The sequence below is a fragment of the Dermacentor silvarum genome, chromosome 4, assembly GCF_013339745.2.
Source record: "Dermacentor silvarum isolate Dsil-2018 chromosome 4, BIME_Dsil_1.4, whole genome shotgun sequence".
Classification (NCBI taxonomy): domain Eukaryota; kingdom Metazoa; phylum Arthropoda; class Arachnida; order Ixodida; family Ixodidae; genus Dermacentor; species Dermacentor silvarum.
In genome coordinates, this window is record NC_051157.2 from 79235219 (window position 1) to 79249209 (window position 13991).

Here is a 13991-nt window from a genome sequence, read left to right on the forward strand (position 1 = left end):
AGACACTAATCCACAGCGGCGGTTACGAGGTTAAAGGGTGATTTCCACACGAATTGCACGACGAGACCACCTCGGCTCCTTTGCCCCGTCTTCGTGTACTGAACTGTAACGCCGAAATGATACGCGAACTATGAATAATGAGTAATAATTACCTAACTAAGTAATTAGGTTTAATGTCCAAGAGCACTCTGGGGCAATGAGAGATTTCGAACCCGTCAAAATGTGGCTAAATGCGTCCTCCACGGCCGGGAATCGATCCCGCCACATAGTGTTCAGCAGCAGAACGACATAACCACTGAGCTGCCACGGTGTGCCCAACGGGCAAAAGAAACACAGTGAACACCATTATCTTTCATCTTATGTTACTTTTACTTTGAATGCCGGTATATAGTGATAAGTGACCGAGGCGCAAATAAGCGCCTCTGAGGAATCCAAACAATGGTACATACACACTGGCAAACACGGATAAATAAATGTGCCTTCTTTCTAGTTTGTTTTCTCGTGTTCACAATCAATTCCGGTTTGATAGTACGTGTGTACAGACGATGTAACACCACTGCGGCCACTGAAGAAAGTTATCGGACCGTGACATATTCACGACTCATGAGTGACGTAATCGCGGCTGCTCGCCTAGTCCCGGCGGTACGCGGCTGCCAAAACGTGAGGAATGTAAAACGCAAAAAAAAAAGAAAAAAGAAAAGAGCTTCTTCTTCTCTTCTTTCTGGGGTTTTACGTGCCAAAACCAGTTCTGATTATGAGGCACACCGTAGTGGAGGGCTCCGGATTAATTTTGACCACCTGGAGTTCTTTAACGTGCACTACAACGCAAGCACACCGGCGTTCTTGCATTTCGCCTCCATCGAAATGCGGCCGCCGCAGCCAAAAAGAAATGAGCTCAATTTGCTGTAGTGCACGCACAACCGAATCCGCGCGCGTCTCGTATATCAACGTCACTGGAACGTCATATCGCACTCCTGCGTATTTCGTGAGGTTTTGTAGTCAAAGAAACACAGTTCGGTAAAATTATTTTACAGGTAGTCTGGGAGCTTACTTCATGTCCCATTGCTCACATTTGGCACGTAAAGCAATTATATACTACTGGATGAATAGAGCATGTATATTCTTTGAGGATCTATGCAGCTGAGTAAGTTGTGCCTTTACAATTACTCCTTCTTCATACCTTGCACATAAATCCCTAAGCAACGTTTTTTTTCTTTATTTTAACTGTGAAAGTTTTGAAAAAGCACGCAGAACATGTGGCAGCTGTACCGCCGCCAGACTGCCGGCGGTACAGCTGCCAGCTGCTGCCGGCTCTGAGCGACACCATCGCTTCAGGGCAGTGTCGTTAGCGTAAAGAAAAATTCAGAAATATGAGTAGTCTGGGTGTCAAGTATCTGTGAGATAACGTTTATTGCAAATCATAATCACTCTGAAAGAAATGCACAATCCGCGATACATATTTCAATAAATAAGACACGCACGATGAACATATCTGTGCACCGGAGGACAAGTTTGATATCTGTGGCATCAAGGAAGGAAGGAAAGAGTGGAGAAGGAAAGCAGGGAGGTTAACTAGTTTAGCACAACTGATTTGCTACCCTACACATGGGAGCGGGATCGGGGGGGGGGGGGATGAAATATGGGGAGGAGAGAGAGAGAGCACATAGCACAGCACACACATAGTCAGTCACAGTGCGTAACTCTTGCGTGGTACGTGACATCACTGTCACAGCCGCTTGTCTAGACCCGTTTCTTTTAAAAACATAAGTAGCATTAAGAGTTTTGCGGCGGGCTTGTAGAAGGCTGAAAGCAGGGCCTGCACAGCGTATGCGACTTTCGGGCTTTAATATTTGCGAATCTGAAAAGTCGGATGCTCATTTAATTCTCGATTCGCTGCACTTTTTGAGCAATTCGCTAATAATCTGTGCAGCGATTTCTGTATTTAATCATGCTGGCCGCATAATATGCAATCGTAAAGCTTAATCCTTAAATTTTGAGTGATTACCCTAGATATGCATGTGACACGTCGAATAATAGAAAATATAAAGATAGCACGCAAGCTTCGTCTGACACCATGGAACATCTGGAACGCCCGACAAGCAAGCGGAATCGTTAATTCTGGTGCACTGCGTCAGGCCTCCTTCAGCCCCCTGGTCAGCCGACTGTGAAAACATTCCAATTCTCGCCTTTCGTAACCATATTCCATACACTATGCCTTGGCGTTTGTAACGTTTGTCATCTCCGCTTACAAAAATACACGTTCTGTGGATTGCTTCCTCGCATATCCAAGGCACTCTCGTCTCACATGAATGACTTCCTCAGGCACTCTTACAAAGCACACCTTCTTTTTTTTTTTCAAAAAGCACCCGCTATTACTAAACAACTGTTCGCCTGCCTCCTAAAACTCCGGCTTGAAGGTATGACAATAGCAGTCTAAAAGTGGGGACGAATTTCGTTCACAGTGAAAGATTCTATACATACACAGCTGCAGAGTAAGAACACTTTTGGTTCACAATAAAAGACAGATAATTTTGAGCGCCCATCCTTTATAAGAAGAAGCTATTCAGAAACTATGCACGGGTGGCAGCAAAGGCTTTGGTGTGATAGCGAATAACTTAACGGAAATCTTGTGATACCTCCTTCGTGATAATCTATGATTAGTCACTAACTCAAGCTAAGCCATGCAATGATAAATCACTAACTAGCTCACGTGTGCACAGCAATGAGCGGGAGTTCGTCGCTTCAGTGGTCACGTAATTTTATCATACGCAAATCTGAAAGAGGCGCTAAATCTATTTACGCCACGTCTCATGGTGCTATATGGAATTGACTTAGCGCACGCGTGTCGTTGATATCAGACTGCGACGTAAATAACGGCCCACATCTATGACATATCTGATGCTTAACCTAATCGTTACGTGTTAGAAGGAAAGCGTTGAACATGCTACCTCTGGTCTTACACAGTTGCCACTAGTATGCAAATAAATTTGTCCTGCTGTGCTCATCTGCTGTTGATTATGAGGCACTAGTTTGTAGGTTAAAACAGACCAGTTTAACGCTGCAGAAAAAGCGCTAAGCTACGTTGGTCAGAAATCTTTTCACTCGTGATCTCTCGTGAGTGAACGAGTAGGAATTACAGCTAGGAACATTGCAAAATCAACAAAGTGATATTTTGCGCCACATGTCGTTCTTTACAAGAAAAGACATTTCACATTTTCCGGCACGTTTTTACATTTGAAAGCGTAATAGCCGCGTCCTTATTTTTGTTGCGGAAGCTTCAAATGGGGGGGGAAGACCTTCCGACCAAACAGGCGTAGGGACGGACAAATACGGGAAAAGCACGAAACAAGCAACACATATGTACAGAATATCTATCGCCCGAGATCCCAGTGTCTCATATTCTCCAACCCGCTTGCGAGGAAGCAGCCGACTTAGTGCAAACTGGAATGTTCTGGATGTGACATGTGCCCCACTCACTGGGCCAACGACGAAAGCATCGTGCCGCTGGCGTCTCCGATAGGCACAATGCCGTGGCCGTTGTTCTACGACGCCCGCAAGCTCAGAGGATGCCGCACTATAACAAGAAGTCCAGCAGCGTCCGTGACCACTAAATGATCGTGCAGAGGGCACCACGCAGCACACAACACTTGTAGCGACGCGTACGCTGTGGTGCTCTCATCTTTGCTATTCGCCAAACTCCAAGATCGGCGTGCGGCAGGCGGGAGGTAGAACGACACTGTGGATGCGACGGGTCACTTGTTATATGTACAGATGACGGAAGTGGTGGTGCCGCTCGAGAGCTATCCTAGAAAGGACAGCACTCAAGAGTCCTGGCTCTTCTTTGGTGCGTTGTCATGGGGAGCCTTCTTGCACTCTCCCAGCCACTGGGCGCGCCTCTTCTTGTGGGTCTGTTTGCAACGATAAAAAAAGAAAAGATGCCCATGTTTACCAAGCAAGCACAGCACAGCCTTATGTATCATCACGTTCAAAACTTGGTAGGCGATGATAGCAAGGGAAAATTAGAATTAATTTCAGTAGGTGATTAAATTGCTTTTATAAATTAACACGACATTATTGAGTCTCATTAGGTGCAAATTTAGTTACTTTAATTACAACGACTCATTAGAAAATACACGATGGATTGCTCTATGATCTTGATTTAGTTTCAGTGAACTCAGCAGCCTATTCCAGTAAAATTGCGCAACTTTGACACGTTTGTTGGCTTCCGCAGAATTGATTTGCCATATGTATTGACAACGCATCACAATTCATGACTCAAGTAAAAATTCAAGAGAAGGCTTTGCGAAGCATGTGGATTTAGGCGGAACCAGCATGAATTTGTTTGTGTATCGTATCGTGAAGTAGAGAATACTTACAGCATCCAAGTCTCGGCTCCACAGACCGTCGCAGCTGCCATTGCAGTGGGGGCAGGGGCGTTTCAGGGCGTATCCGCCACACTCGGTGCAGTCCAGGCAAGCCTGTTCCTCTGACCAGCTCACCCCACACCTGCAAAATGTACGACACCTGTTTTACTTTGACTTGTCTCTGCCAAAGGTTTGATACTATTCCGCGTCTTCGTTTACATAGTTTTAAAAAAGTCAGCACGAGCCCTGTATGACATCTTAGGAAAGGTCTTGGCTGTACTGGTACCATGCTCAACATGGAAAACCTAGGCCAGAATAAAAAAAAAACTGTTCGCCAGCAAAAGGTAATTACTGTTAACCACCGCGTGCCAACGGGTTGTCGTGATTACAAATTAGTCAATAGCGACAAAAACCACACATCCCTGTGAGAAATGTATTAATCTGCGGCCTGCTGTATCAATTATGATAGCGCCTGGCTTATACGAAATTCTCCGATCCTAGCATTAACCTCATGTGAACATGGAAAATACCACGATAAATTCAGGGATGAGATTGAGGCGGCCAGGTGCTCGCGTATTGTATTTGTTGCTACCATAAACGCGGGCACTTCCAATAACAGCTGTTGTAATTCTTGCTGTCACAATTTCTCCCGTTTAATTTTGTGTTATATTCTCTTTCTGGCGCCCCCCCCCCCCTCTATCTCTCTGCAAATTCAGAATGCTAAGAATGCTAAGTCCAATCACATGGATAGTGCCCAAACTGATTCAGTGACATGTCCAGCCTAGTTGAAGGATATTCGTCTTCTGATACGACCGGCTCACGATGCGAGGAGGAATCACGAGGAACTCACGTGAAACAGCAGTTGTAGTCGCTCTTGAGACCCTCCAGTGTAATCGCGTCGGACCCGTCCGACTGCTGGTGCTGCTGCTGTTGTTGTGATAGATCCTCGATGCTGTCCCAGCAGTTGTCCCGGTCTGAGCACCGCGCGAACGAGTTGTGCGACAGTGCTACCAGCACAGGGTCCGACTTGGAATGCCGAATGCGTCGATCTGTAAAGCAAATAAGGCATCATAAGCTGTCATTCTTGCCTATCACAAGTGATGTTGTGCGAATATCGTAAGCTGTTTGCAGCAAATGACAAGTGTAGATCAAATGTAATCGCGTTCCCAAGAGGTACAATTGCACTGGCAGCACTGAAACTACAGTACTACAATATATTAATCCATTCTCCGAACTGTACGGCATGCGACGAGACAGGAGATATTGAACACTTTCTGTGGTCGTGCCCGAAATTCCAAGTTGAAAGGGACGCTCTCCTGGAGAATCTACAAAAAAAGGACCTTCCGCATGCGTGCCTGCAACACCTTGTATTTCCCGAGAGATCAGTTATAGTCCGCACAGAAACTTCACGTCTCTTTATGGAATTCTTAAGAGAGACTGGTTTGATGGACATATGGTGAAACTCTTCAGCGTTATTGTAAGAGACACTCAGGCGGAGCAATTGCCGGCTTTGATCGCCAGGCTAAACCCGCCTGTTGCTACAATTCACCACCACCACCATTTCCTTTTCATTTCAATGAAATTTATTGTTATCTTAGGTGTCGTCCTCAACGTGGTCATAACTGAAGTTCCTAAGTTATGGAAACAGTTCCGCGAACGACCGCGAAGTACTCAAAGTAATAATTCAAGATGTATGTCACATCATAAATATGTTGGTAACACCTAAATAATGATATTCGATGAACTAATGCCGTGTTCATTGAATGATTACTGCATTTATTTCTTCTGTGCAGCTTACAAGACGTTAACAGGATAACGAGCAACTGCAGTTAATAAACATGAAGAAAAACTTCTGCCACTCTACGAGGTCTGCTTCAAGCCCATGTACTGCACTTTTAAAATTTTAATTGCGAACTCCCTTTCATTGCCCTTACAAACAGTGCAGGCTCACTTCACGAGGCATGAAGACAAAATATGCATTTTTTCTTGGCTGTTATCATTGTAGTTAAATACAATGTTTTCGCATCGGCAGAGGCTCTCGACGCGCCTTTTCCTAGACGTACCCAGCCAACCGCATTCAAATTGCGCAAGCCATCATCTAAGTGTTTCCGGGAGTTTATTTTGGAGAGCAGCTCGCGTCATGATGGTTGGCAAATCCAGCGCCTGCCTGTTGAAAGATGGCTGACGCGCAGTCATTAAATCCAGTTGAAACCGGAACGTATACACAGCAGCGATCAGTGAGACGGGCTAATGACAAAGCCCTCTCTGTTGCGTCTTGCATCAATCAAGCGGCTGTGGCCTTTTTGAGTGTGCAAGTGTCTGTCGTACAAATTTTCTTCCCTCTTTTCAGCGATACAGATGATATGGACAGCGCGCTGCAAACAAAAATAGTAGCAACCAAAATTCTTGCTGCTTTCGCAAAACTACAGCAATTGACTGTACATTTTTGAAAATGCACCCTTCCTTTAAACACTCATTCTGTAAAAGTCTAGTTTGTGATTATAAATCGATAAACTGATAAAGTACTTATAATTCTGGAAATTTAACGAGCCCACTCAGGAGGTCCTTCCCTCGAACGACGTATTCAGTTAAAGACGCTGCTAATACGACACTTCGTCACCTATATATACACAGTCTAAGCACGGGGAAAATATGACTACAGTTAGGGCTACATGAATACGTTTTGGTTTAGTGTCGGACGGCTCCTGTGGCAGAGAGTAACGACAGAATGGAGAAGGAGAAATATATGACACATGTTGCGTGCTCGTGTAGCTACTTGCAAAGCATTGAAACAGGACAGCCGACGAATCCTACTACATCTTTAACAGCACCACTTAAGACGGGGACAAGCAAAAGACGCGTGCTGCAGCACATGTCCTGTGTTCGTTTGCTTCTCCCTGCCTTAAGAGTTACTGTTGAAGATAGATCATTACCAATTTTGCCAATTTCCAATCCTGATAACTTTCAGTCCACTCCTTTCACAGAGAGGGATATAATCACGCACAGCCGATAAAGGCATGAACCGTCTTAAGGTTGACTAGTCTGCAACCAGCTCCGAACGAGATTTCCTACCGCGAAGCGCACTTTTAAGAATACATAACCACGAATACTACGTAACTCAGTGACACGATTAACACTTCTGCTAGTCATCTGAGCGAATAATAAAATTGAAATAGTTTTTTTTCTTATTTCACCTCAAAGAACTGACTTTCTAGGTGCACCGCGACTACCATGCCATGCGCACTCCCAACAACCACCGCACAAAAAAGGACGTCACTCCCAGCAAGTCGGCATTGCTTTAACCAGCACGGGTGCTCTTCAGAGAAAAACAAAAGCTGGCGCCTGACTGACAACTCCGTGCTCACAGCTGCCGTCCCCGAAACGCGAGGCACGAATGAATGATCTCCGGCATCGTCGCGCCGTTTGTTCAAACGCTGCTGTTTAGGTGGTCGGGCTTGCCTGCCGCGCGTACACAGGATACACAGGCATCAGTGTTAGCCATAACGCACCATGAGCGGCGATTGACTTCATTATTAATACAGCATGCATTCAAAGTACTATGGCCGGGGGACAAATGTGGAGTGACGCACATTTATCGTTTTGTCTTTGCCTTGGTTGGCATTACTTTTTTTTCTCACTTGCGAGTATGTTTTAGTTTCCTCATGCTAACTTATTTCCCGTTTTCTTTCGTTATGCTATTTTTTTAATATGTATATCTGTTTTCACCACTGTGAAATGGAGTAGCCACAAGCGTGCTGCTACCAACCACCCATTTGAACATTATTAAAAAAAAAAAAACTCTGAAAGTATCTCTTTGCTCCTCTTGGAGGTAAAACAACCGGCTCTCTGCGACAGCGCACTACATGTGCTAGCCCAATCAATCGCCTTCTAGAAATCCTCATGTTTCCTTTGTACTACTTGTATTTCCTAAAAATGAACAAGAGCGTGAAACCATGTCTAATATAGAAGGCTCGGGCTAAAATGCAAGCGTGCTCTCTCAAAAGCAAGGTAGCAAACTTGTTCGGAACTGAGAAAATTTTGAGTTAGTAGGATTCTTTCGAAGCTTCGAGTTTCTTACACGCAAGTAAGACTAACAGCAGTCGAAGACAAAGAAGAGTGCACGTTACCGTTTTATAGGTACATTTATCACACGGTTTATTCTCCGAGCAGCAGAATGCATACCAGAACAAAATTGGATGTCAAGAATTAGTAAGAAAAAATGACAAAATGCCAATGACATGAGGTGCGCATGACCTGCATGCCTACATACACATACGATATTGCCAATCCGTCATTTCCCTCACTAACTTTTTTTGTCTGTATTCCGTATACTTCGACCATTGGTTCGAAGTATTCCGTATACTGAAGTCGACAGCACTCTGCTGTGGACTTCAGTGCCTGTCTGTGTTCTTTTTTTCTTTATCTACAGTTTGTTTTGTGGATCAACTCAACCCACTCTCCACAGCGCAATTTCTCTTTCACCGCCATTCTAGCTGGAGTTACAAGTATGGACTTCCGCAATCTAGGCTTTCATCCCTGCCCAACCACAGGTTAACGGTTTCCTTGTTCAGTAAGTACTCTGCCCCCGAACATACAGTACGCCTTTTGCATGATTATCCGCACTATCATTATCATTAGACCTTTAGAAGGGAGCGCGAGGAAAAGGCCTGTCGTAGCAATTACCATCATGCTTGTCCTCAGTGAGGTGAGTACATCCTATGTTGGAAAATTTCCTTTCATTTCTTCACCTTCATTTCTACCGCCCTCTACAACAACAACCATTCCCTTTCCGCCCGTTCCCGCGAGTAATTTTAACTCCACAAACCTTATTTCAAGCAAACGACATCAAGCGCGCAATCCGGAGCGATGGGAGATCGCGGAAATGAGCAACCTTCGTTAGAAACCGCTTAACTGACACGAATGCCTGTCATTGAAAACGATTAGGCTTGAATGCGGGTACGCGGCGCCTCACATGAAATGAATATTAATGACCAACCATCTGTAGAGTGACCAGCGCTGTAAAAAGGTCCACGACGACGACCTGTATTCGGAAGAATTTTCACCCTTGGCGAGAAGCGGTGATATATAAGCAATGTGCTGTTCACCTGTCCGCGCCTCTGCGTAATGCGAGCTGATACGTTCTAAGCCACGGGTCTGAGGCAGGGTTCCTAAGCGTACGTGTTTCAGCAGAGGTAGCAACGACGTCATGTCAAATGTGGCTCTAGAGCGTGGGATGCGCTATGCTGCAGACTGCCAACACGGCCGTGCCTGAACTCTCGCGAAATATTGCGCACGGAAAGAAGAAAGTGAGTCAGCGTGCGCATCCGAGAGGTGCTACTGAGAGAAAAAAAAAGACAAGGAAAAGAAAGAAATTCAGTTGGGTCGTTTTCTGCGCCTGATGACTACAAAGCGGTATGACTCAAGGAGGAGACAGTCGGAACGCTTGATGCGAGTTTAATGTGCCCTAAAGCTCAGTCCCGGAATCGCCCGACGTTCAAACACTGGTCGGCATTGTTAACGGGCCTTTTCGTCCTGCCACGTGCCTTTCAGTAAGATGTTCACAAAGAAGCAACAACGACAATGACGCGCCGTTATCTCCGAAAAGCAATCGAGGATCTTAGAACGAACGCGACAAGATTCGAGGTAACGACTACACTAAACGTTGGAACCCCTCGTCTTCCAAACCGTCCTCGGAGAAAAGCTTCTTTTCACTCTTCTCACTGGGCACCCCGCTTTCATAGTAATAAAAATAAGAAATTATTCGGTGGTTTTGTGTGATAAAAGAGGACTGGTTTCGAAGGGTAAGAAAACTCGAATATTTGCCCGTATTCGACTTTCTTGCTCAAGTTGCCTATCGTGTGCTCTCTGTCCAGTATAATGCATTGAAAGCATTCATACAGACATGCTGGGCACGTTACCTTATTATTATGCGCAGCTAATATTAAGCAGACTTTGTGGTGATCATCTGGCGTTCCAATGCGCCGGCTGCTCACGCTCAAAACATTACACCCACACACCTATCTACTTCAGCATGCTATAGTGCAACAACCCCTCGAGAGAGAGAGAGGGCGACTTCTTATTGGACGCGGTCTGAAAAGCATATCGCCGTCTTTCAAGGTCGTCGGTCACGTCGGCGCGTTTTTTTTTTTTTTTCTCAAGCGAGAAAATGTCTGACGCTTACGTATTACCATACGCACGAGCTGCACGTGAACTCTGCGTGATCTACGAAACCTGAAGAGACGCGCTGTTCTGTGTAACCTGCTCCTCTTCCTCTGTGCCTTCGCTGGCTGTTTTTCCTGTTGGCATTATTTTAGTTTCTGCACTACAGCGCGGCATAGGAACGGCTGACAAGCGGACGGCTCAAGTTAGCTTGGCAGCAGGCCACGTAGACTGACCTGCGGTCGCTGCGTTCGCGGCCTCGCATAACGCGACGCGAGGATCAGCAACGACGATCGCGCCAAAAGCACCCAAAGCCACCTGGCTTGGCGGATAAGCCAGGCACCGTGATAGGCTTGTTGCTACGTGTGGGACGAAGACTTTTCGCATTTTCAGCACACTGAATATCTGTATTTGAGCCGAGCGACGACTGCATCTGGTGATTCTAGGGCACGCGCGCGGCGAAATGGTGTCAGGTCGCGCTCTCGCCAAAGTTTGAAAGTTGCCGAGGAGCGAGCTCTTACGCTAAATCCAACACCGCGTCCCCGATTGTAACGGTACCAAGGTAACAGTGACCGCTTGCGTTATTTCGTACCCGGGTGCCAGCTAGTACGGCAAATTAGCAACGCTCTTCCAATCAAAAAGAGAGAGAGAGAATTTTACTTTTTCATTATCATTTCTTCAAAAAGTACCTAATTTTTGTATCTGTGACTGCCACTGCCGTTATCATCACTGCCAGTCGGAAAGTCAAAACTCAAGTGATATAAGTGACCCTCACCTTTCTTGAAGACCGTGGTGCGCGACTCATGAAGCGCCGGAGACGGGTAGCTCACTATAACTCCGCTGGCCATCGAATTATCCCACGTGGTGGACACAGGAACGTCAGGAAGAACCGAACAAATTAGTGACAGATGTCGACGAGGTCACACTTTCGTGATTTCCTGCGATACTATCGACTCTATATGCAATCAAAACTTCGTCTCAGGAAGCATGCGCGATCAAAACAACTTTTGGTTTTCCCGAAACGATCGCGTACGCGCTCAACGCTGGCTAGCAGACGAGTGCGGAGCAACGCGACGGGAGCAGACGATTCATTTCGAGTGCGCCACTGGCGCCACGTCGCGGCGGATAGTGAAGCGCATGCGCAGTATTTCTTGGCAGGGCTGCGCGGCCTGCGCCCTCTCCGAGAGCCGGCGCGCACCGGAGTTCTTCGGTCAGAAACATTGGCGTGGTGTAATAAGCTTTGACAGCATCTACTTCTTTCATGGCCCAGAACCGCACCAGACCGATCACGCTGGGTTTTCTTGTAGCGAAAGAGGAGGAGTGGGGCGTTTCTTCACGACGTCGATTGAACGCTCTTGCTGCCAACGCTAGCTACGACGGTTCGTTGACAACGTCAATGCCTGGAGCCTGCACGTGTCGTTGGAGCGCTTCCCGAGTATTCCGTGTTTCCGACTCAGAAGACTGCGAACGACGCTGCTAGCTAGCAGTGTCGCCCTAGGGGTTCTGGCAGTATGATCTGGAATGGTTCGGTTGAGTCAGGTGCCGTGTGCACGAAATGAAAGCTTTCACGTGTTTCGTTTCCCCACCTTGTTCCTTCCATACTCTGCCTCTTCCGACGCCTCTGTAGTTCTCTGAGAAATTTTGCTTGCCGTAAAAAGTACGACAGTATTCTGCCATTAAAGCACCTTTATCTGACAATACAAGTATTCTACAATAATTAATTTTGTTACATATTACCCAGACAACACAAAACATCCCGTGGATTTCACGGAAAGATCCGAACGTCCTAGCTTTTTATGGGAAGCACTGAGGACGTTCACAGCCCCATGCCCACGAGGAACATTAAACACATCTACTGTGGGACCGTATCCTGAACCTGACTTGACATATATTCGAGCAACATCCTCAGCAGGATACCTATTCTCAGTACGCTGCTTCCAAGTGTGCTTATTTGGGAGCCTCATGCGTGCCGGACCGAAATGAGTATAACAGCGTAACCAAAACCGAAATAGAAATGGCACACTGCAAAACGAAAAAAAAAACATATTTGTAGATTTCTTGTTTTACATTATTATTATTATTATTATTATTATTATTATTATTATTATTATTATTATTATTATTATTATTATTATTATTATTATTATTATTATTATTATTATTATTATTATTATTATTATTATTATTATTATTATTATTATTATTGGTTGTGGTGTCCAAAGCGGACCTTCCACAGATGGTTCTCTTGAAGCAGCAAAAGCAGATCTCCAAGGCTATACTATTGTAAGTGCATAGGTGGTGATGCACCGGAGGTAGCTCGTCTGATACTGAACTGTTTTTTAATGGTGGCAAGAAACAAAGACGCAATATTTCTGAAATTTCAGAGCACACGAAAACGCACAAATATCAAAATAGAGCCCTGCAATATGGGTTCTCTTATCTCAAATGATAGCGCCTTGGAACACGTCCTGACATCCTCCTAAAATGATCCTCCAATAATGTACCTTGTGTGTTCTCGGTATCTACTTTGGACGGACAAATGGAATCTAGTAGTCTTAAGTGCACGTTTGGGAGTCTGAATATGGTCACTATTAGAAATCCAAATTGACCTAAAAATTGAACAACGCATAGTAGTAGTTTCGGGAATGGTTCGCGTGTAATGGACACGGCTCACCAAACAGAAATGTGCAACCTGTCCTGTCTGTCTGTTTATCATTACCAATCGTTTTCCTTGCTAGTTTCTCACGCACTGTCGCGAGTAGAACGCACAAGCTGGCTGCGTTCTTGAGTGCTCTTTGGCAACATAGAGCACTATTAAAGTTTCGGACCACAACACTGACGGTTTTTTTTCCTTTTCCTGGGTTGCACGACTGACCGAAACGACGTACAAACAAGATATTAAGTTCTCTCCAGCGTTTAAAAACACATTTTTGCCAGGAAGGAAACAGAACAAACCTAAAAATGGATACAGTGCGTCCGTAAAGCAACCATTAGATTCTATCTGTCATGCTGGCCTCCTCTTTAAGATGGCTACCTCGCCCGCTTCACACCGCGTTCTTATTTCGTTTTCTTTCGGATCGTTTCAGCCGCTCATTTACTCTCACCTCTCTCCTTCTTATCTCGCAGTCTGTTGACATTAAAAACAAAGGTTCCTGGTTTCCACTCCTTATCTGATGTTTTCGTAAAAGAGCGGCAGTTTCTTTCTCTTCTGTTAAAGCGGTGTGTGTCAAGAAGATTACCATTCCCTCACTCGGAGTTATAACGGCGAGAGTAATTCTACGAATAATTCAATGGAGCTCATATCAGGAGGCTTGTGATTATGAGGCCAACAACGCGCATACAAAAAGATACTTGACCTAGGATCAAACCAGCAACCCTACGCTTACAAGCCGAGAATTCTAACCATTATGACACAGCTGCTTATAGAGCAACCGAACGGATAGCATTTTTGCACTGGGCGCTCTAGAC

General features: G+C 45.4%; 1 protein-coding gene across 1 annotated transcript; it reads right to left on the reverse strand.

The window, feature by feature from the left end:
• Positions 1 to 1386: 1386 nt before the first annotated feature.
• Positions 1387 to 11594, reverse strand: LOC119450293 (uncharacterized). The gene is made up of 4 exons (XM_037713715.2): positions 11299 to 11594; positions 5215 to 5413; positions 4377 to 4506; positions 1387 to 3908 (listed from the first exon to the last, which is right to left on the reverse strand). The coding sequence occupies exons 1-4, from the start codon at positions 11369 to 11371 to the stop codon at positions 3822 to 3824; spliced, it is 489 nt and encodes a 162-aa protein (XP_037569643.1). The 5' UTR covers positions 11372 to 11594; the 3' UTR covers positions 1387 to 3821.
• Between the last annotated feature and the right edge of the window lie 2397 nt (positions 11595 to 13991).

What these genes read in the sequence shown, in the direction of transcription:
- LOC119450293 (XM_037713715.2), bottom strand. Translation starts at nt 11,371, where the DNA reads ATGGCCAGCGGAGTTATAGTGAGCTACCCGTCTCCGGCGCTTCATGAG. An exon ending in CACCACGGTCTTCAAGAAAG is followed by an intron (nt 5,414 to 11,298) that starts GTGAGGGTCACT and finishes TTTGCTTTACAG; the next exon opens with ATCGACGCATTCGGCATTCC. An exon ending in GGAGCCGAGACTTGGATGCT is followed by an intron (nt 3,909 to 4,376) that starts GTAAGTATTCTC and finishes CGTTGCAAACAG; the next exon opens with ACCCACAAGAAGAGGCGCGC.